This window comes from Empidonax traillii, unplaced genomic scaffold (genome assembly GCF_003031625.1).
Source record: "Empidonax traillii isolate 1590-97213 ecotype Southwest subspecies unplaced genomic scaffold, ASM303162v1 scaffold331:size1191723, whole genome shotgun sequence".
In the NCBI taxonomy this organism is placed as follows: Eukaryota; Metazoa; Chordata; class Aves; order Passeriformes; family Tyrannidae; genus Empidonax; species Empidonax traillii.
Genome location: NW_020955524.1, coordinates 764,345 through 789,079, shown reverse-complemented (window position 1 = coordinate 789,079; position 24,735 = coordinate 764,345). Strand labels below are relative to the sequence as shown.

Here is a 24,735-nt window from a genome sequence, read left to right as displayed (position 1 = left end):
AGGTGACCTGAGGATCAGAACTGTGTTTAACAGCTGCTACGGGACTAACATTTTTTCCTGATGCATTTTTTACTCACTGTAATCTGCAAAATAGCAGTATGTCCTTTATTTCTGTAGGAGACTTTTCACTGTCTGCAGAGCATGTTGCTGTTCAGCAAACTGTCCACAGTGAAGTCATTTACATACCTTTACAAATTCTTGAGTATAAGGAGAAAACTAGACAATGTGAATTTTTATGCTAGTTTATTCACTTCTGAACAGGCAGAATGCTTAAAATAAGTATTTGACCAGACAGCATCTAAAGTCCATTGACAAAGGATGATTTTAGGCACATGAACTGTTCTTCTTTGCAAGTATATGGCGTCTGATCTGTGTGTGAAGCTTGTGTAGTAATGATATAATAATGCATTTTGTGTAGACTCATTGATCAGCCATTGTAGTTTGTTTAGGTTGCATGTGAATGTTTTACAATTTTGTTTATTGGTAAAGTTTCTATTAGAAAATTCCCTGTGAAACCTAGAACCAGTGTTTCTATGAACAGTTTGTTTTGTCACAAGCATCTTCTCCTTTCTTTTCAATAAGGTGGTTAATAAAGATGCTGTCTAAACTCTAACTTCATGCAAAATTTGTGAGCGCTCTCCCCATTCTCTCCTGGCCCAAGAAGTTCAGGAATTCACCAGATTACTGTAAAATGGGCTTTATGTTAAAAAAACTTTGTGTGCATTGATTCTGTATGGTACAACTTCTGATGTAATGTTACAAATAGTTAATTGGTATTGAGATTTTAAAGGTTAAAGTCACGAGTTCTTGTGCGTAGATAGGTATCTTGGTAATAATTACTGCAATACAAGAGAAAAGCATTGCTGTTGGGCATCTCTTATGCATTATTTCTCCTTTCTCCTACTCTTCCTAATTTTAAATTTTGTTTCCTTAGTTTGTAACAACAAGAATTGGGAAGAGGGAGAGGATCTGACAAGGACACAAATACTAAGGAAGTGCAGAGATTTCTATCCCAAGTCAAGGTGGTCCAAACTAACTATTTCTTCATAAAACCTTACTTCGTTTGACTTTTTTCTTACTAAAAGCTCATGTTTTCTACTGACTTTATTACCTGACCATACATTTCATAGTATGAAAGGAACGAATTGTGAATTTTAGTAATATTCATTAAAATGTAGTAACATTCAGAATTTTAGTAATATTCAGTGTAATTCAGTCTTGGAAGACAGTGGCTGTGGTCTTCAGCTGTATCATGACATATTATTCAGTTAATGGTTATAATATCTTAATACATTTGTTCAATCCCTGGCACCTCTGGTGAAGTGGAAAGTGTACTTACTGCCACCACAGATTGCCAGCAGGGATAAATTCCACCTTATTCATCATCAAAAGCCATTACTACTTAAACAACATTTCCTGTAAGTGCAAATCACATTCGTATCCAGTCGATATTTAGAGGAGGAGACCTTTTGTTCTTCTCAAATTACGGAGTGTCCCTTAGGGATGGCAGCTACTGTGATCGCTATTGACTGAAATATATTGGGAACTAAAAAAAATTAAAATATAACAATTCATAAACACTTTTTTTTGCCAATGTTAGAATTTCTTCAACTCTGATGCCTTGGTCAGATTTTCTAAAACAAGCAAAAAACATTTGACTTAATTAAAATGACATGCTTGTAGCAAGGGTGGGTAGAGCCCTTCTCAAATCTTCGTTGGCGAAGCCTAGCCATGAATTAAAATGAATATTTAAAAATTAAGTTAAGAAACTGGAAGTGAATTGGCCAAATGGAAGAAATCAGACATAAAATCGTTCAGTATAGATCATTTGTTCTTGCCAAGTGTAATAGTGTTGTCCCTCGACTTTAAGCTGGACTTCATCCAAAGCAAGGACACCTTCAATTGGTACCCAGAGGCACTCACCCTTCCACACAATGTTTAGCTTCAATGTAAACCACTAGTATTCCATGCCCTAGAGCAAGTATGCAACACACTATTTACAGGTATGTGTATGTATCTGTTTTGGAGGACAGGCTGTTGGCAGACTCTGACTCTTTCCACACTGTTCCAGTCAGAATTTGGTGCTTCTGCACTGCCTTTCTTTGTTGGCAGGGTTTGAAGTCAGAGTATCAGACTGCCAGTAAATTCAAAGCTGGATTTGGTTGACCATATACAAAATGTAAATTCTATTAAATACTTGCAAGCATTTTAAATCATAAGTGAAATTTGAACAAATCAAAGAAAGCCTGTGTTTGTGAAATAAAAATACAAGGGGCAAGGCTGCCCCTTCCTCTAAATAATAATAATTTAAAAAAAAGATGGAAAAAGGGACAGATAAGTAAAAGATCAAGGTGGCAGCCATACCAATCAAGAGTGCCAGCTCTTCCATGTACTACCTGCTTTTTTTCTGTGGTCTAGGCATTCTTTACTTTACATATCTTGGGCTTTATAAATAGCCTCACACCCCTTTGCAGTATGCTGTTACCAGCTGAAAAGGATTATATAGCTTAATTTGGTGCTATCAGATGAATGCCATTGTAACAATCAGTTGTTGCATTTGTTAGATTTATGTATTTATGTGTATTTTGCAGTGCTAGTAAGAAAAATAGTCTTGCATCAAAATATATCCATATTGTTTCAAATTGAATATCCATATTGTTTTGAACATACAAATTGTAATAATTTACATTGTTCAACCTTTTATTATGGCAGTAGGCAATAGAGCTAATCTGGAGAGTGTTACTGTGTTGTCAGAGTTGTTGGTTGTTTTTTTTTTCTTAATGCTGAATAAATGGTATGTGGACAAAATTTCACTACAGAGGAAAAAAAAAACTTAGGTGTGTTAAGTTGCAGAAATATTGTAGTGCCTTTCTGATAATTGGGGGATTTTTCCTGTTCCCATTTAATATATAGAAAGAAAGAGAAGTCTAAGTCCAAACACCATTTTTGGCAGCGCTTTTTATACATTATTCAGACACTGGTAATAATGTTTTAAATATTTTGGTATTGCCTTGTTTATTTTTTTATGTGTAGGTATGTAAATAGAGAATTTCTCATTTAAAACCTTGCATTTTACGTGGAAGGGTGATACAGTGATAAGCTGAATTTTACAATATGAAAAAATAATTTTTTTGTTTCATATCTTCCCTTTTCATAAAAGCAATCTCCCAACTAAAAAACCCACCATCGTTCCTTTCCCTCAGCTTATCCTCAGCTGGGAATTTAACTTGCATTTTAATCCAGCATTAAATATTGCACGACTTCTCTACCTGTTGCTGTAGTTCTTAATTCTTGTCTCAGCTTTATTTAAAGGTGCGGCAACAGCATAAATAAGTGGTCAGCAAATAAATTCCTGCAGAGCAGCTGTAGCAGTTCTTTTTAACAGCTGTTGCAACTCTGACTAGACCGAAGGGTTAAACTTGCTTATCCAACAGGTTGTATTGTAGCCAGTGAGACAGACATTTCTGGAATATTTATAAAATGCAAGAAGATGCAGCTGGATTTCTGTTACATACCTAGGATATTTTCTGAAATGTTTAATTAAGAAATGAAGATACATGCTTTAAAATAGTTTTTAAAACAGTGACAATGACAGCAAGGCCCCATAGTACAGTAAATAAAGTAATAAAGTTAGGGGAGCTGTGGAGTAAAGCCAAATAATAGAGACCTCTGGTTTGAAGTGATTATGTACACTTACAGGAATGTCTAGATAGGGTAGGAATTATTTTTTTAGATGCTCATGGTTAAGTATTTTTTTAATTATATGATTACATCATTAGTATTGATATTATATAATCTTGTCAGTATGCAGTTTACCAGACAGTCCATGTTGTTTTCACAAGCCCTCCATGTGACCTTACAAAAAGTTAACTTGTGCAAATGGTCCCTTGTAATTAGTCAAATGCTCTATTGCACTAGTTACCGTTGTGACTGAGGGCAGAGCAGCATGTACCTGCATGTTCCCTTCCTTTTCTTTTGAGAAGAAATTCTGTACTTGGTGAGATGCTTACAAAGCTTTAATCATTGGTGTCTCTTTGGGACCAGTATTGGACAAAGGGAACTGATCTAATATCTCATTGTTGCCCAAAGGTGGAGGTCTTGTCTACTCTCCACTTCTAAACACTGTTTCATCGTGCATCTGGCTGCTTTGTGAGCTGTTTAAAGTAGTGGAAAAATGACTTCGCAACTATAAAAACTGAGGGTATTCAGGTATCCTACTTACTGGAGTTATTTCAGTGCTCAAAAATTTGACAAATTTTACAGCCAGTTTAAGGAAGAGTTTGGAAAAAATGGCCAGAGAAAGGAGGAGGGAAAGGCTAGTGTTCTCCTTTTTGCTATTAGAGTCTCCAGTGAAACTTTTTGTTTCCTTTTAGCTGCAAAGATCATCTGTGGGATTTAACAGATCCAGTGGAGATCTGTTATTTTTTTACTGGCTGACATTCAAACTCAGTTCCATTGGTGGTTGCAATTAGAAACTGAAAGTAGTGAACCTTTGCTTTTGGTTACTCTGACCTATTGCTGGACTCCCCAGCGGGCAAGGCTGGTGTAGTTAAGTGCTATACACAAGTATTAAAATGCAGTATGTCAACTTTGAGTCTCATTTTATTTCTCTGTGCACTCACACTTAAATGCTAGAATGCTTAAACAGATATGAGCACACACATAGGCATGAAAAATGTCTATTAGATATGTTTATCTGATGATTTCCCCTTTGCTGCTAAACTTGATGTTTCACATCTTGCCTGGTCTGTACTAGTGGACTTCTGGGAATGCTACCTTTGAAGTGTTTTGCCAGACAGAAGCTTTAGCATCATCCTTATCCATAATTTTTTGGACTTTTATAGTTTCTTTTCAATACAGGAGCGTCATACAAGTTGTACCATCTTCCACCAGCAATTACAAAAGCCATAGTTCCTCCTTGCTCTTTCATGGCAAAAATTGTAAGTTATCTCTGTTGTATTAGATAGAAATGTTTTTTATCACTGCAGTTTTTAATGGCCATACCTGGATATGGCCAGAATTATAACCACGAATTATCATTTGAGTGAATCTGAGTTAAGAAAATCTAGGTTCTTCTTCACTGTGTTCTTAAGCTTTGTTGCCAAAGAAAATAAAGCTTGTGCAGTTGAGACATTTACCTGTCATTGTCTGTCATCCTTTCCAGACCTTGTGCATTTCTTGACTAATTTTCACCCAGTTTGGCAAAGAGAGAGATTACACAAGTTTTCAAGATAACTAGAGGGTAGGTAGGAAAGGGAGAGACTTATTAGTGCATTTGCAGAGAAGGAACTCTATGAAGTGAATGTTACCTGGTAAGACATAATTGAATTCTTGTGGAATTGGGTAATTCTATGATAGTTTAAACAGTTCAGTCGACATTTGTTCCTTCCTTTAAACCATAGAAGTCATTTATTAGTCAATACTCGTAGGAAGGCAGAAGGCTGAAATAAAGCTTTGCTGTGGCTGGACTGTTGAGAGTGAGCCTTCCACGTAGGTCCCCTGACATTTTGGGACCCCAAGGCCTTGGAGAAGATGTAGTGTAATTCAAGCACAATTTGAACTAATCTAACCTGCAACCAGGCTTCGTTCTTCCATTGCTTGTGTTACAACAGGTCTACTCCTGGGGATTTTTTCATGAACTACAGAGAAAGCCATCAGTTTGCATGTTTAAACTAGTAGATTTGGCCCTTTTGCATACTATTCAGGTGTCAAAATTTAGGAAATTTTGATCTCATAAGATCTAAATTATCATCCCCATTGATTCCCTCCATACCCTCTTCAGGAGTCTGGGTTATTATTGTTTCTTATATGTGCAGATTTTTTTGTTCAGTAAATTTGGATAGAACAAAGTCTGTTTAGAGCAATAGTTTCTTTTTCTGTCCAGCACCACTAATACAGTTGCAGATATTTTTGTACGGCAGTACCTTTTATCTATACAACTTGTTTGTTTGCCTGTACAAAACAGGCTAATGTGCAATGTGTCATTTGAAAACTACTTGTATATTGGTATTAAAAATCACTCACATAAATAAACTTGGAACCACAGTTGCTAGGTGAGTAGTTACTAGTGTAGTATGCTGACAAAGTGGTCCTCGGTCTTTCTAGACCAACAGCGACCAGCATGAATATCAAGGGAATAATAAACTTGTGTATAATGTAAATTATTGTGCGTTCTGTGTGCAATACCTACGCGTAGCTTACTACAGATGTTGTTTAGGCTGAATATTATGAACTATATTCAAGGGATTATTATGTTACTCAGATTGATTTGAGGTGATCACTTTTGAAATGTTGCAGTGCTCTGCTTTATCCATTTGAGGGCAGCTGTTCACCGATGTTAAGAACTGTGGAGAACCTCTCTGGGGTACTACTGTCTGCGTTTTAATTTTTCTATATTTACAAATACTTCATTTAGATCTCTGTAGGTCTTGTAGTGTTCCATCTCCATATTAAAATGTCATGATTTAAAAAATTTTTTTTCCAGTAATGTTAATATGTAAAGCAGTTGTCAGCTCTGGGAGAAAATCTATACAGTGTGTGTAAGCTGGTTTTCAGTGTTGGGGTAATTTCTTAGATCCGTGTCTTAAAACTGTGACCTGACTGGAAGGTATAAACATTACTACTGCTTACTTACTTACTTTCATTTTACAAAGACCACCACTTCACTGAACTGGCCAAAAAGAAACAGTTTCTTTTGTTTACAGTTGAAAATCCATGACAATCTCAAGCTAGTATTTTCAAACTCTTTTTATGTGATCTGATTTCAAACATTATCTTCCAATTACAAGGACAGGAGGGCCCTTAAAAGGAGCACCATTGGAAATCGGCCTCGCTTTATTTGGAAACAGGATGTTAGAAAAATATATTACAAAGCATTAAATCTCAATTTTTCATAATTTCACATTTGTCAAGTTTATACATGTTCTCACCGTGTACGATGTAAAAATACACTTTTAAAGATTAAAAGAACAGTGGCTCTTTAAACTTTAATTTAGAGCTTATATTAGAATTATATGTGTAATAAATACAAAAATAAGTGATATCTACTACATTCAATGTATTCCTGACACTTCTGAGATAGTCAACCCTCACCATTTTGTCTTCTTGTTACAACCACTTACTGCTTAAATTAGACTGTGTTGTATTTTCAGGCTAAGGACTTTCACTTATTAAATGTTTACAGCTGTTCAGCATAGCTTGGGGCCTTTAACATTGCTGTAAGACAATGATACCTACAGTCAGTAACATGTAGGAAATACAAGACTGAAAAGAAAGTGATGATACATGGAAATAAAATTGGTCCAGCAAAATCTCATCTGCTAGTGCAAGTCTTTTTTCCAGGAGATGATGATAAAAAAAGGCAGGGGAAAATAGACATATATAAAAATGGAGCTTTTTCTTATTGCTATGGTCAAGTATGAAATCTAGCTTTGTAATGTCATATGGGACAGAAAAAAAATGCCATACTCTGTCATGGCTTTATCCACATAAAAAGGAGGCTACTCTGAATGCGAACATGATACTTTTTCAGATAGAAGTGTGTCCCTGTGGAATTACTCTAGAATATTTTGGAAGTTCCTGAGGAAAAAACAATGTACTACTGGGTCTTCATCTCAAACCACACAAGAAGGGCTGGCGATCCCAAGTTTTGTCTTTTCAGAGGTGCAAGAATAACCTGTGACTGGAGACTTGCGTGGTGAGCAGTGCTTGGAGAGTGCGACACCTCGGTCTTGTTTGCTCCCCAATTTTATGTAAATTTATAAATGGGCCAAGTTATATTCCTGTTTTGCACTTTTGTTCTGAGCTAATAATTAAAAAAAAAAAAAAAAAAAAAAAAAAAAGGGAGAACTAAGCCTGTAACGTAATAAGATGCTAGGCTCTGATACCAACTAATAACAGCTGGTGATCTGCTACGCGGTCAAATTCTTTCAGCAATTGTGCAGTAAAATACTCCTTTAAAACTGAGTTTATTTCAGCAGTTTCTCTTAGTGCACACACGCATGCAGACAATTCTGTATGCAATCAAACGAAATACCAAATATTTATTAAACTGGAAAGTAAGACTTGCTTTGTGCAGAATACGGTATCTGATCTTGTATTACATACTATAAAAATTTCAAATTGTATTTATATAAATAGATTTAGGTCAACTTCATGCTTTGTCAGAACTATTGAGATGGCAACCAGTTAATCAAAATGGAAAACTGATATGTTGCTTCTTTTTGAATGATACGTCAATAGGGTATGTGAGTTGATCTCTTTTGAGCTTTTGGCTCCGTTCTTCACTTTAGTTATTCAAAGTAGAAACAAAAGGCTCCTCTTTACCCTCTTTGGAGTACTTCAGTGAAATTTTCTTATTTGAATGAAACTGAGATTCCAAGACACTTATTCTGAAGCTTTCCAGTCAAGTGAAAGCCTAGTACTTGTTGTATAAAATATGAAGCAATTCAGAATGGAGCTATAAACTAATGCTATTGCTATTGAGTACAGTGTAATGGTAAACTGTTTCTTGGAGGTTGTAGGATGAAGCATCAAGTAGGAGATGTAAAGAGTCTTTTAGTCGGAAATGTACGTCTAAATGTACTTTAGAATAACATCTGAATTGTATGGTAGAAAATAAAAAAAAGCAGCCATCTGTGCAGGAAAATTCTGTGCTACCCAGCATTGTCACAGCTTTTGTGTATGCAACTATGCAACATCTGTAAAGAAATAAGGATTGAATAAGGATTGTCTTGTTTGTCTGAGAAATATTTTCTTATAAGTGAAGGCTTACTGTAATGTGTATATACTCTCAATGAAACTCTAGGGTTTTTTTTTCTTCTTTTATTTTATTTTAAAAAAAAACCAAAACCCTTTCCACATGCAAATGTTTGGTCAGGGGAGCCCTGTATATGCAAGTGAGACATGCTTACAGCTTTGGCTTTTTGAAGGGGAAACAAAGGGCTAAGTGGAAATGCTAATACAGTCATATTTTAATGCTGTCTTTTGTCAAGTTACATTGTTGTGCTCTGAGCATTAAAGCATTACTGCACTCCCTCTTTTGCCCTCACATAATTATACAGTTAATTATCTTTGCTGGTTTGTGCATAAAGGGACTTGTAAGATTTCTTAATGGTCATTTATTCTCTGTGTTTTGGACAGAACTAACTTAGTTCATACAAGGGCTTTGATGGTTTTCTGCATCTCTTATCAGCAATTTCATAAGACATTTTCACAGGTTTTTGTCTCTTTCTACTTAGTTTTGCTCAAAAAAGGTTTTCAAAATATGAATATATTTTTAAGAAACATGTCGAAGTATAGGCATCAGAAAGGGACTGTGGGAATCTAGAGGCATTGTAGGAAAGCTAATTTGATCAAGAAATTATTTAAAATGGAAGCAAACTAATTGTGGAAAATCTGAGTACTAGACATTGCTGTTCAGCTTTGTTTGGTGGACTACAAACCTTTTTCCTGAAAAATGGTCCTCAGTCAGGTTTGTTGCTAAGGCCAGGCAGACCTCTCCCCACATCCTTCAAGGTATGCTGTTCCTTTGGAGGAAGAGCCCTTCTCCTTTACATCAGTTGTGATGGATAGGCCTGAGGAAACTGGTACCCAAACTCATGATGGCCAGAAGAGGGAAGATTATTGTAGCATTGCATCCTTAGAGCCAAAGCAGCCTGGCTGCTGCTCCCCCCACAGCGGCAGGGAAAGAGGAGGAAGGGCAGGCTGGAGTACAACAATAGCTTCTACTTTTATTAAATTAAGTTTTGTACCAATGCAACCATTTTAGGGGACTGTCATTTTGTTTCCTTTTGTTTTTTTTTGATCCATTTTGCTTTCCTTTTATAACTTTTGGACTTAGCAGTATATTATGTTTGTGGAGGCTATGGCTGAGAAATAGAAAAGTCCAAGTCAGGTTTTCATTTGATTTTAGTGACAGTCTAGAACAAACCTGCTTGTGGAGTGGTGGAGTTGATCGTGCAGCAATGCTGTCACTCTCTGAAAGTTGCAATCTCCTTGGATTCCCCTTCTGAAAGGGCAATGCCAACTTGCAAAAAAAAAAAAAAAAAAAAAAAGAAAAAAAAAAAAGGAAATTCTTCCTTTAAAGTGCAGGTGTAAGAGGCTCTGGCTATTAAAACTCCAGGCAGTCATGATTTTCTTCGTTTTCAATCTGCAGATCCCTTTTTGGAGAAGGGCTCTTCTGACATTGCAGGGGAGGTCCACCAGCTGTTTGACTGACAGGAGCAGTCTGCCTGCCCCTTGGTAGTTTAATTCCTGTCTATACTAGGATAGCTTGCACTTCACTGAGCAGCAGACAGGTCAGGACACTTGGCAGGAGAAGGTTGAGAGACAAAGGCAGCAAGCTGTGGGGAGCTGATTCACCAGTCTGAAACTTTAAAAAAAAAAGAAAAAAAAATCATGCAACTTTAGAGCGAAGTTTCTACCAATGTTCTTGCAGTGTTAGTAGACTTGACAAAGTAAGAACGATAAAATGTCCAAACCTGGGAAAACTGCCATCAACCATGGCTTGGTTCCTGTTGATCTTAAAAGTGCCAAAGAACCTCTACCGCACCAAACCGTGATGAAGATATTTAGCATCAGCATCATTGCCCAGGGTTTGCCGTTCTGCCGTAGGCGGGTAAGTGTAAAAGTCTTTAAAACCTGAATTTTGATCACTTGGCTTGTAGCTCAGTGCTTTGTCATGGTGCATTCATTCCGTGAGGAAGTCCTTATGTCTGTTACTATCTATTCACTCAAGGTGCCACAGAGGAGCCCTGTGGTAATTTATTTCATTAATTCTTCTGCTTTAATTTAATTAAAATCCATACATGTTGCCTTAGCTATTACTCATTTAAAGGAACATGTGAGGGATTCTTTCATAGCTGTAAACCATGCAGGGGAAGAAAACAAATGCTGTACAAAATAGGTGCATTCATAAATGTGTATTTGGCTGTTATTCACTCTTTTAGGTGGTGAAGCTTGGAGTATAATTCACTGAACTCAGTTCTGAATTGTATTGGCTTATGTGACTTACTGGATACTAAATCAGAGAATTTAGAAATGGTAAACTAATTAATATTTAAACATTTTTAGTAAGAATTCTTGAAATACAATTTTAATACTTTTGTAACTCAGTAATGAAGATAACATTTTTTGCTGTTACAGAAAATAAAAATAGCATGTTACTATGTGGTGGTTGCGATATAGTTTATATATAGACAATCCTAGCCTGACAAACTATCACGGGTCTTATGCTACAGCTTCAGGAACTATATTAATAAAGTGACTCTTAATAAACATACGAGTTTTGTATTGGTGCTGAATAAATACTATTTCAGTTTATTGATGCACGTTTTAAAATCTAGCTCACCTTTTGTAAATATGCTGGCTTTCCTTCAATGTCAACATACTACTTTTTAGCAATCTTAGTTAAATCACAGACAGAATCTAAATTTGACAAGATCTCCCTGGAAAGTTTGATTTCTTTCTACTGTGTTGTTTGGAATGTCTTGGAACACTTCTTATATGTAAAAGGTATGCATGCATTGAGATCTAGCAACATAATGTCAATCTGCAGCAATGCAAAAATTAGAACATATATATATATATATACACGTCTGCTTAATATTGGATCATGTGCATTTCAGACAAGTATTTTTTTCTGAAATTAGATATTATACACATGCGTTTGCTGAACATGGAATAGGAACATTTCCTAATGTTGAAAGTGATAAAGTAATCTTCTGTATTTTAGTAGATGCGCTTTAATTTTTTTTTTATATGGTTTGAGAACTGTTTCCTTGAAGATAAACATTTGGAATATGTTTGGATAGTTTTAGTTCCTTTGTCTTGGATAAAGCATAGTATACAGTGTGGAAGATAAGTTTAGTAGATATATTTCACAAGTCTTTTTAGTGGCTATATTAATATGTTATACTGTTGGAACTTTAATGCTGATGTCTTATGTGTGTATTTTTTGTAATGAGAAGTGTGATCACACATTAACTTATCACAAATACAAAAAAACCCTCCCAAAATCTAAAGCAGTTCTCTGCAGATTTTGTGCTATTCCAAAACGACCAGAATGATCTTGTTTGTCCTGTCTTACACCACATTCAAGTAGTCAGTTTAATGTTTTAGCTCTAGGAGGATTTGAGAAGCTGTTCAGCATTTACCTTTCTTTTAACATTAGGACTAATGAGGAAATTTAGAAACGCTCTAAATGTATGTTTTATCAGCTAAAGTGTGTAATCAATCTATTTGTCCTGTGTTCTGAAACTAACAATTCTCAGTATGACGGCTGCTGGTAGTGGAAGAGGTTAGAGCTCCACCTTTAATCTCATGCCTTCCAACACTCAAAGCCCACACGTAAGTCATGACGATTACCATATTGGGTTCCCTCTGTGCTAACGCGCGTAGGTTGCATACATGTTCTCCATTTTCCTTTCTGCATGTTCTAAAAACCCATACCAAAACCCAGCCCAATTTTTCATATCAACAAATGAGAGAATCGATACTTTTGTTTTCCAGGTTTATTCTTTTATTAAACATACCAAGGACCAAAGAAAGTATTTTTCTGCAAAATAGGAATTTTGACACAAAGATTTAACTACTATGCAACATTTAGGTTTTAAAAATTCTACTTTTCATTTAATAAGAAATGCATTGAATTATTTAGCACTGTATGTTCAGAGCTAAGCTGGATGTGCTTTACAACACAAGCTACCATTTGCTTCCAGGTTATTGACTTAGTACTATATTGATGCCGACCTTTTCCTGACAAGTGTACATTTGGGCCATTCAAACCCTGACTTGACTTAAAGATTATTGACCTTCTCCTTGTTTGAACTCATTTCTTCCCCTCCTTAATTGTACATTAGACCTAACAAACCATCTTTAAAATGTGTACTGTGATCCTTGAGAGTAAAAATACTTCCGTTATGGGAGCTGACAGTTCACGGCTTCTGCATCCTCTGCATTAGTTATACTGGGCTTCTATCAAGAAGTGCACTATAAATGGTCACAGGACTTAACAGTTTGCCCTTATGCATTTTGTCAGTTTGCTCATGTAGTTAAAACACTTGTCTGCAATACCACTACTCTGAATCCAGTTAAAAATAGTATTACTTAGCATTCTTTGTGTAGCACTGAGAATAACTTCAGTGCATAGCTCTAGAAATTCTGCACTTACACAGTAAACCTATGCGTTCCTAAAAGTTGTTACAGAAAACTCTGATGCAGTATCATCAAACGTAGGCATAGCCATGGTCCTCTTTAGCCTTTAACATATCTTTTGTAGGCACTGAAGTAGATTTTGCAGTATAACACGAAGAAGCAATGAATACCTTTCAGCTAGTACACACTTCAAGTATCAGATATCATTAGCTCTTCGGTGCGATGTAACTGCAGCTGATGATTGAACATACTTAAAAGACAGTCACGTATGTCACGTATGTTCCAAAATCAAGTGCCATATTTTGTTTGCCACAGTGAATACTTTCAGTTGACAAAAAAATTGGTCTCTTAATTAACTATGTGATTTTTCACTTAGATCGCTCTTAAACCACCAACAGTAGAAGTATTTTTCCTTCTGAACTCATAATTCTTAACTATTTCAAAAGCTATATTTTAAAAATAGATTTCTTCCCTCTTTAGTTTTCCAGGTTTTTTTTCCCTGAAAATTCAGTACTTGTTGCTCTTGAAGGCTGCTGGGTAACAATTTCATCACATTAAATACATGCTTTTAAGAAGTGCTAATAAGCTGGAGAATTTGTGAGAATGACTTGTTCACTTGCAGGGTTCCTTCACTTCAAGTGGTTTAAAGTAGCGCTGAACTGTTACAAAGCAGGGGTTTCAGTGTGCATCCTGTGGTGTTCCAAGCTAGAGAAGTCAAGATAATAAATGTATCCATTTTCAGTGCCTGTAATCTCAGATTGTTATCTCTCTAATCTAAGATTCTGTTATGCTGTTCCATTTTGTGACAATGTTTTTGCTGGATGTGTGTATGTTTCACTCTCAAGATAGATCCAAACAAGTTTTTTGGCAATTCATCAGCTGTAGTTCATCAATGAAATACTTTCATTGTAGGGTTTATTTTTATGTTAAGTGAACATAGGATAAACCATTTTAACCATTAATTTATATACCACCCAGTGTTTTTCAAATAAGAGCATCCACTGGTCTTATACATTACTTATGGAATTGGTTCGTTTGTTACTACAGTAGAGCACTTGGAACGAGACTTTCAGTCAACCTTTCCCTGATTGACTGGTGTTCTAGTAGTTTGTTTAAAATACTAATGTGATTTATGCATGAACAACTTCAGTTATTTGGGCTTTTTTCTTTATCCCTTAATTTCTGTGTCAAAACAACCAAAACACTCTTTTTATTATCAGTCAAATCCATGCTTGCACCAGCAGTTCAGCCAAGTAGTGTCTCCATTCAGTTTTTCAGGGGAATGTAGTCCTGAATTTTTCTGAAACAAATCATATTTCTTGCTTGAGTATAGCACTTTATTTCATCGATGACAGTAAGATGTTACTTAATGGGCAAAAAAACTACTTAGCTTTCTCTGAAATGATATATTCCTCTCATTTTACACTTCCCTATATTGCACCTGACTTTGCATCAGTTCTGAGTAATATAGAAAAGCACTAAACTATTTTCCCCTTAAACAAAAACTAAAATAAAGGATTCTTTTCCCTCAGAATTTCTCACCATTAGGTAAGAAGAGACTGTCAGAAGAACATAAAGAAAAAAATGTGTGAAAATATGCATGTGTGCACATATATATATGTGTATGTGTTTTAATTTTCTTATTTAAAACTTAAGGTAATCTTCAGAGTCTGTCACTGAACAAATCAGAGCACTCCCACATGCTTGTGTCTTCCACAAGAGAATTTTTTTGTTCTGGGCTTTGGGGCAGGGAACTTGATGATGGCCATTAGTGGTAAGATGCCTCTTTGAGTGGCTGTCAGAAATAACTTTCTTTCAAAGCTGCTTTAGTCTTTACTTCAAATTCCGTTTTTTGTGTTAGAAAAAATGTCAGAGAAGTACAGATCATGGACTGATCAGTTGATGTTTAATAGGAAAGGAAGTTTGTTCTTGTCCCTATGCTTATTTCTCATAAAAGAGTGTGTCCATTGCTCTGGATTTCAAAATATTCACAATAAAGCTGGCTTTATACATGTTTTACTTTTAATTGTTAAATTGATAACTTAGTTGTTTGGGGTTTTTTTCTTGCTTTTTATTATTTTATTTTATTATTTTCGTGCTTCAATTTTGGAAGATCTTTGGAATGAAACAAGTACTTGAGAAGTTCAGCAGAAGGAAGTTTACTGAAAAGGCAGATGGTTTTGACTGGAAAGAAAGGAATACTAAAAAGTTACGGAAATGAGCAAGGCTGTCTTTTGTAACACTGCCTAGAGGGTCATGCCATTTAGAAGATAAATAGTCTTGAATAATAAACTATTTCCTTTTTTTTTTTTCTTTTCTTTTTTTTTCTTTTTACTTATATGCATTATCTCCACTCTGAATCTGTTTTCCCCATGCCTTTCATCTTCTCTCTCAAGGAGAATGAAAGTTTTTCCTGTGCGAAGCCTGTGTAGCATTGAAGAAAAGCAACGTTACTTATTTTCTCAATATGGAACAGAGGAAGTCTAAAAATTATCTTCTTCACCCTTTTTGCTCCTTCTTTCTGCAGTTCTTTCATTTTGCTTGCAAACCAATTGACTCTGTACTGTACTTGAGAGGGAATAATATAGGAATCACAGGAGCAGAAAAAAGAGGTGGACAGATCCTCAATTATCTGGTTAACTCAAGGCGAGGTGGTTCAACCTGGCTCAGCTGAAGTGCCCCGCGGTGTCCCAGGCTGTGCTCACAAGAGGTCTGCCAAGACATACCCAAATCCGTCTTTTAAACTGTGGATACAGTCAGATGTAGCCAGTGTTTATGGCTCTGTAGAACTAGATACAGAGAGAAGTATCTTTACCCCTCCTCTCCTCTAGGGTGTTACAGAAGCTCTGCGCTTAAGATAGCCATTTGTAGGAGGCAGCACTCAGTTTGCTGCTCAAACAGCTGTTCCCTGTGTCCCCTGGAAAAAAATAAAAATTGAAAGTTAAACTGTGCATATCTAGTCCAGCCTACCGTACCAGGTCAAAAATAATTGGACAATGTCTGAAAACTTGCTTGGGCTTTTGTTTTTGTTGGTTTGTTTGGTTTGGGGTTTTTTGGGGGAGAGTGTTTTGGGTTTGGTTGATTTTTTTTTAAACCTCTACTGCCAGACATGTCAGCGCTCCCAAAGACTGCTTTTTGTGACTATTGAGTGATCCTCTGTCACCATACCGACACTTCGAGAAACATTGTTATTTAAATTTTTCTACCTATTTCTGGGCAAGATAAAAGCAGCAATTGGAAACTCATTTATATTTAACTCTAGCTAAAATGTTTTTCTTTGTGGTTTGATGCATTTAGAATTTTCCTTCCTCTTGCAGTGATGTCTCTTACAGACCAATGCCCGAGAGCAGATGCTAAAAGCATGTTATGACGATTCTGCAGTCAGCCCCTTCCCTTCAGGAGGTGTCAGAAGGAAGACTGCCTGGGCAATTTTACTCCTTTGTGCCCAATTGTTTAGATGTCTTTAGAAGCCTGTATTGTCATGCACTTTGAGCAATTTAAACATGCTGGATTGACTTTGTGAAAGGTCTTCACCTGCTTAAAGTCTGTCTGTTTTGTTGTCTGAAACTGTGGAGGTTATAGCATCCAGAAGAAGAAACGAGGGAATGGGAGACAACAGTGATGCCATAAACTGACCCAGCTGCCTCTTTGCTGATTGATCATGCCAGAGGGGAACTCATGAAATGTGTGATTAAATACTTAATGTATTACTTTGAAATCTAATTGCTTTAACCATGAATCTCCCTTTTTTCTTTTTGCCGTCTCTTGTATCACTAAGTAAAGACTTTTTTTTTGTTTTTCCTTCTACAACAAATGAAGCAATTTTAATTTCCTGAACAGATCTTTTTCAGGTATGGGGAAAGACTCCTCTGTGAGGAAAATATTGCTTTGCTGTGTCATTACTATCCGTAGTACAGAAACACAAAGAGGGCAAAGTCATTTTAACTGGCGATCTTTGTTCTGGTGGTCCCCATATTTTGAGTGGAAGTCAAACTGAACTAGAATGACACCCAGACAAGTCATAAGCAGGGCTGTAGCCTTAGCATCTTGCCTTTGGATCAATGCCACTTATCACAACAAATTGATTGCCATTCTTTATATGATGAACTGTCACTGTCAGGGAATGATGACTTTGCTGGTTTAAATAGGACCCACTCCTCAGAGTGGAGATCCCATCTCATTCTTAGATGTGCTGCTCGGCTTGAGTTTTTCTTCCAAACTCTGTCTGAGGCCCTGGTCTGCTCTTTCTTCCCCTCCTTTCACCTAGTTTTGGACTTCTAATTCTGCTTTCTTCCTACAGCTTCTCGTTTGATACTTGTCCTCTGTTGAAAGTGGGCCTCTTTTCTGGAACACTTATTTATCTTCATTTCATGATAATATTGTATGGAAATAGAGTTTTGCATAGGGACAACAGCAGTATCTTTTAAATTCTGTTCAGGTATTTTATATTGTTACTCAGTTTTTTAAAAAGGCAAGAAAACAGCACTGGAGTTGACATGACTTTTCCCTTTCCTTTTTTTTAAGTCAAGGAAGCCTGTACTTTTAATTTGTTGTGCTCCTTAAAATATGTTTTGACCAGTTTGATTGCAAGGTTTTCTGGTATGAAGTATAAGATGGTTGCAGATTATTTGTGTGGTCATGTGCAGTTTGATCGCATTTCAGAAAAACATCTCTAGTTACTTGCTCCTCGAATGGACATAATTTTAACACTAAAATATACAATCTATGAGGTAGGGTAGTGATTTTCCTTTAAAAATCAGGTGATAATTGTGAACTGCACTGCATTTTTAATACACTGGAAATATATATGGTTGTGAAAGAGAAGTGCTGGTTATGTATGTTGTATGAAAATGTTGATCCTGTGCAAAAAGGCAATACAGCAAATAATCTTTTGAATAACTGCTACTACTGTAACATTTTGAAGTAGTAGATGAAACATGGTAAGATTTGTGTGTGGTATTTTTCAGTTGTTTTGTACATCATATTCTAAAAGATTGCAAGACAATCAAAGTTCTGCTGACCCTTAACTGATTAATAAAGTGAAGAGAGAAGAATAATAAGTCAAAATATATAAATTATATTAAAAGTCTAAATATGTTCTTCTTATATATGTTATTCCCTTATGAATTATCTGAGTTTAGTGGTACTTCCTTAACCCAACGTAGTTTATGCGTCATATCAGAGGAACTCATAAGACTTTGTAAATGCTAATGTATTAAACTTCTTTGTGAGGTAGGGAAATATTTTTGTTTTACGGGCAGTACTATAATAATGTGGCAAAGATAGCAAAAGTTTTGTGTTTGAGTTAGTAAAACATGCTTCTTGCTCTCCTCCCTGATTCAGATAGTTTACTAAATTTGTATGTGGTACATTGCTTTACATATTCAAGGTAGTAGAATTTTATTTGTAAATTGTAGAAAAAGAGGCAACTTGTATGTAGAAGATGCAGGTAGGTAAAAATTTATTTTAGAAATCTGTAATATGTAAATATGTGCAAATTTAAGACCAGATATTTTAATACGCGTACCTTCCTGTGGAGTTTCTAAAATTGTCTTTTTCAGTTTATGATCTAGCTAGTGTATAATGAAGGTCACAGCATACTGATCGTAGATGGTATCATATGGGATTTTTCCTCATGATTTAGATGCTCCCATTTATATATAGGGACGTGGGTTTTAAAAGCAGGTTTATTTACAAAAAATCCTATTCATATTATAATAATATGCTATTATATATATATGGTAAGTCCTAAATACTGTATGCAAACTTGTCCCTGCACAGAGTGCTTCGTGCTTGTAGAGGTGAAATGGGAATAGAAACATGATGTGTTGTTAGTTGCTAGAAACAGGAAACTGTTCCTTGGTTTGTAGGCCAGGAGCCTGTAGGTGATACCATACCGCTTTCTTTCTAAGGATACTCTCCTAACAGTGTTTTACTTTTTGAAAACCCAAAAGAACAGCAGAGGAAGTGCTACAAAGGGCTTTTTTATATATATTTTTAGTGCCATATTTTTTCCAACTTATCCTGTGTTTAGGTAGATTCACTACTATGTTTAAGCAGTTAAGATTTTGTTGCTCTAAGACAATCTGCATGGTACAGTGTCTGTAAGTACAAATGGCAGTCTCTTCCAAAGCATGTTGCTATTAATAAACCCTAACACAAGATTACTTCTCATGATAACAGCAGCAGCTGGCAAGAATGCTTGCAATTTTAACATATTTGTAGCACTGCTACATTCCATCTTGCATTTCTCCTGTGGTTCATTGTCAGTGAAATTTCAGACCACATTCTTGCCATAAATTTCTCCATGGTCTTGTAGTGTTCCCTTCTTTTGCCTTCCTTTCTCCAAATCCTGTCTAGATAACAAGCTGTCGAACAGGTCCTTTACTGTCTAGTGCCTGTTCTGTCCACCCAGCTTTTCTAAAGCATCTCTCTTTTCTTTCCTGCCTTTTTACACCCACAGTGTTCCTGTCCTTTCCCTCTCCTTATCTTGCAAACAGTTCTGGGAATTCCTTTCTGCCCACACACCACCTTTAATGAAACAAGAAATTATCCATAGCTAGCAATTCTGATATGTACTAATAGCACCAGATTAACCATCTTATTAAAAAACAAAAAACCAAAAAATTACAACTACTCCAGCATTTATTAATTACTTTTTTAAATACATGTGTTTAGGTTTAAATATAATAAATTCAGTATTAAAGTATTTCATGTCAATCAATTTCTAGTTCTTACCCTCACTTTATTCTCTCCAGATAATAAACTCATTGCTGGTACCAATTCTCTTCTCTTGAATAGCATTCAGAATAGATGCTTCATCTTTCTTTTTTAGGAGGAAATTTTTAGATTTAAACGATAATAAGCTTCTGTTAATTTCACGAATTAGACATGTATGCTTGACAGTTACTTGCAGTTTCCATTCATACTGATGCAAGAAATAGGTAAGATTATTTAACAGACAATGAACATGGTAAAAAACTAGTCATAAAAATTGCAGAAACAAGGCTATATCACTCCTTTAACCTATGGCAGGATCTATGGTGTCACTGCTGTTTCTGAATGAAATTTGTCTAATGGTATAAAATTGCTTCTGATAAAAATTGTTAGTTTTCATGTTTGAAATATAATAGTGTGTTGAGGTCGCTTTCCACTGTAAAAATTTGACACTAATTGCAATTAATATCCAGATTTATTAAGGACATACATACATAGCAGTACGTCTTCACTTCTGAAAGAAAATGGGTTAGAATAATAGCAGCTATTTTGGTCAGTGCCTAATTAGTATGTAATATTAGTTTAAAATTGCAAAAGTAGATTCATTTTGGGGTTTGTTTCTTGAATCTTTTAAGACACACACCATACCCCTCCAGTGGGTTAGAGAATGTTTGTTATAATTTTGTTGGAATTATTCCCTTTAATTGTCAGATGAGTTTGCTGTAAATTTCCTTTAGTTTCTTCTCTGCTTCGGTTTTTCTTGTTGCAAAAAGAGCTGGTCATCATGGGGGAGAACTTCAGTGGGTTGTTGCCGTTCCCTCACAGAAGAAGAGGAGGCAGCTTAAACTGCTTGGTCTCAAGCTGTGTGAGTGATCGTGGGTTTCCATGAGATCTGTTGGCATAACTCAAGTAGCTTTCCAAATGGCTTGCGTATTGCACTTGCCTTACTGAGCGAAATGTCTTTGGAGCATCTGGTTAACACGGATCACTTGCTGGCACCACCTCAGTTCATTACATCTGTTCAACCTGTCTGCCTTGGTTTGTCTTGTGCATTCTCATGAAGGGTTGTATCCAGACGCAGCTGTCTTGCAGGCACAGTACTAAGCCCTGTGCCAGTCTTGAGATTTCTGGGAAGGCATCCAAACTTCTGAGTGGGTGAAGAGGAGATCGTTTCCTGTTCTGAAGAACTGGCCCATTTTAATTTGAGCACCAAGTGAATGTTTTAAATGTCCAGAAATACTGCATATTTGTCTGTTTATGGCTGTGTTTACCAGGTCTAGCCTTACTTTTCTTGATTTAGGAAGAGGTTGTATCAAAAGTGACCTTTCTGGTGTGTGGAGAAAGTAAATGCTTCAAGACATCAATGACATCCTCAGGGAATTAATTAATTCCTGAAGATATAGTGGTGAGGAGAAGTGGGTATGGAAACCTTCATGCCCCCACGCACCAATTTTTCTCTTGCTCTCTTTCTTATACAGAGGGAAATCCTGCACAAAAATTCACTCTAGTCACTGAAGTATAGTAATATGAAAAATCACAATTTGCACCTCTCAACAAATTTGGAATGCCTTTCTGACTGGGGCACCTAATTTCTAGAAACAGGTAGCATTGGCAGCTCCTTGCAGTGGACACATAGACCATATGAATTCATAATTGCTGAAAATTTTCAGCTTATTCATTGGGCTTCTGTAGACAATTTATGCCCCCTGAGGTTATGCATAGTTACCCAGTCGTAATAGGTGCTGCAAGTCTAATAAAACTGATTTTTCAAGAGACATCTGTGTTTATTTGCTCTCAGCATATTCTGTCTTTTGTGTATGTATGTTGATAGAAAAATTGAGACATGTTATTTAATAATTGGCCCTAAGGCCTTGTATTTTCTCAGCGATTTTAAGATTTGTAATTCAAATTTGCACTACTTAAGCATGAACAATGTTAGTGAGCAGAAAACCTTTAAATTGAACTGTCTTCTCTATGAAGTGATAACTGTAATCTTCATGAGATAAACACCAAAATGTCTAATTTTTTTTAACATAGTTTAACAACTGTATGCATAATGTACAGTATTTGTATATTAATGTATTTGGAAGAAGGTAAATAGAATCCTTTTTGCAAAGGTACTTACATTGACACAAATTAAACCTCAATGGGGTGAAACATAAGGCAATTACTGAAAAATAAAGAAGTATAGTAAGTAGTAGTTTTTAATGTCATTTAAACTATTTTTCACTTCAGTTTTAATTTCAGATTACCTGCATCTGAGAGTTGTTCTTTTTTGCTTAGCCTTCAGAACCATGAAGTCAGGACCCCTATATGTGCCTTTTTATGACAGAAATTCCTTGCTGTGAGAAAACATGGAGCAGATACTTTTTTCTTTGTCTAATTTTTTTATCTTTCTTTACTAGGAGTTTTAACTTTTTTTACAGAGTTTTGAGAAATAGTTCATGTTTGTTTTTTTTTTTAGCTTACTGGGAGAGCATTCCAGTAGAGAGGACATGAAAATATATTTTGTCTTTGAAGAATCAAAGTGCCAGGTATTGGGTGTGACATTCCAAAGCATGTAATGACATGGATCACAAAGATATGTTGCCCTATTAAAAACCTAATATATGCAACCATCTTTGTATTTCTAAAAGAATGTCAGTTGCTACTTATAAATATGCTAAAAACCTTTCTGAACTTTTGAATTCCTTTGACAGTGCTTGTGAACTTCATGGTCTATTTTTAAAATACAATATATAATTTTCATTCTGTAGCATACAATATTATAGCTAGCAGGCAATTGTTTCCTCTCTTCTTCCATTCAGAACTGGGGAGTCATAGCATCTCGTTATCTAATACTACTTAATAACAGTCCTCAGAATACATACACAGATACAGATGCTCTGCTTTCAGGGAGAGTTTCAAGATTTCCTTCTAGCTTCTTGCCAATAAGTAGCAGCAGGGCTGCTTTGTAGGACTCTGCCCTTGATTATGTGTATCTATCACAGACATATCAAAACCCATATCAAACACGATGGTTTTATCTGGCCTGTTTTAGGTGTGCCTTCATTAAGAGTTTTTACAAATAGACAAATTGGCAAATTTTTACTATTATCCAGCAGAACAAACCCTTAAGTTCTTATTTTAAAGTTTTTCTTTCCATTTATATTATGTTCTAACTTGAATTAAGATTTTGTTTCTGTATTATAAACAAGAGCTCATTTTTTGGTAAGAAAAAAACATTAAATTAGAAGACAATATTGAATATTGTCTTCTGAAGTATTATAAGTAAGGAAACTTGCTTTTCCTTTTTCAGTTCTTTGCCCCTCATGTCTTGAAAATAATAATAAAATAAAAAATTCTCCCAGCTTATTTTCAGGATGCAGTTTCTGTTCCATATATATGAGAAGAGAGACAAGAACCAAGGTATAGTTTTGAGCAGTAGCTTTATAAACAAATCTGGAAACTAAGGTAATCTTGCCTTATGTCCTTCCTTTCACCTTATGGATGGCTGTTTCTCCTAGTCCCCAAACTTGGAAACAGCTGCTGTTAAGAACCCCTGTCTTTCCTTGCTTGATTTGGAAATGCAGGAGTGGTTTCCTTCTGTTACACTGAAATGGAAAAAATACTTGCGTTGAATGCTGGCCACATGTCTGGTTGCAGCCAGTTAAAAATTGGAGGTCTGTGAGCTAATACAGAGTGTTTCAAGAACAAGACTGCTGGGATATTCAGACTAGTCCCAGGTCAAGAAGGCATCTAGCATGAAGACAAAAGCAGATAAGAAATCACCACTACATTTAAAGTGTAAAATATGTTTTCTTTCTTCATTTATTCATGAGAATGTTTGTGCTCCGGTTTACAGCCATGTCTATTTTTAGTAAAAATATAAAAATCCCTAAATCTCATTCTCACCTGAAAGTAAAATTGGAAGTGGTTAGGAACATTTGATAGATTACTCTAAATAAAAATTTCAGAGATTCAGCTTTTACAGATGCAACCTGAGCTGCACTTCTGTGGCCTTAATGCAGTGATTTAGTTCCTTTACAATGCTTGCTTGAAAGAAATGGCATTCTGACTCTCTGGTAGATGCTGTTTAGTAGTATTATAGCTACCACCGGGTGGAGAAAGCAAGGCAGTGCCACACCAGTCCCAGGCTTGTGTCGTAGTTACAGCATTGCTTTGTTGGCTACAAATGACATTCAGATACACAGAAAGTGAGACTCACAAAAGGCAGAACAGAAAAATGAGTTGCTATAGTATCAAGCAGCCAGAGCTGTACTGCTAAAAATGTGGCTATTTCTGTATACGCATGTCAGCAAAACAGAATATCTTTGTAGTGGTAGAAGGTATTGAAGTATTTTTGTAGTACTCCCAGGGTGGCATTCCCAGCTGACAAGAACTTTACATCATTTTTAACAGTGACACTGTAGATTATACAGTGAAGTCTCTCAAACAAGAATATATTCTTGAGAAAGAATATGTCATTACTTGTTTGAGAATCCATTCATTTCTTAAAAAAAAGACCTGACACCAAGTGTTGGACAGACCAACTATGCCAGAGTGCCTTTTTTTAATCGTGTTTTGTGCCTTGCTTGCAGAGTCAAAGATGGATTATTTGCAGTTACAGAGATCTGACCTCTAGGTGCCATCAGTGGGATAGAAATACAACCCCCGTTCTTAATCAAAAACTTTTCAATTAACCTGATACTGAAGTTGTTTGTTACAACCTCTTTTTATAGAGGAGAAACCCCTGAAGATGGTTCCCTTGAGTTCCAGTTTTACTTCGTAGCTCAGAATGTGTTTTAAGGAAAAGACAGTATGGTGGTTGACATTTTTGTGTAAAAAAACTGCATGATTAGGCAGAGGAGAAAATAAAATGTA

The 24,735-nt window shown here is 35.9% G+C and overlaps 1 protein-coding gene across 2 annotated transcripts in view; it reads left to right on the top strand.

The window, feature by feature from the left end:
- Positions 1-24,735, top strand: part of FBXW7 (F-box and WD repeat domain containing 7) — a 181,866-nt gene that overhangs the window by 89,891 nt on the left and 67,240 nt on the right. The window contains exon 1 of one of the 2 annotated variants that reach the window (XM_027891814.1): positions 10,249-10,618. The exons of the other annotated variant lie outside the window; for it this stretch is intronic. Within the exon in view, the coding sequence (XP_027747615.1) occupies positions 10,472-10,618 (147 nt within the window). The 5' untranslated portion in view covers positions 10,249-10,471. Of the gene's footprint in view, positions 1-10,248; positions 10,619-24,735 lie in introns of those variants that run through there. 2 annotated transcript variants of the gene reach the window in all.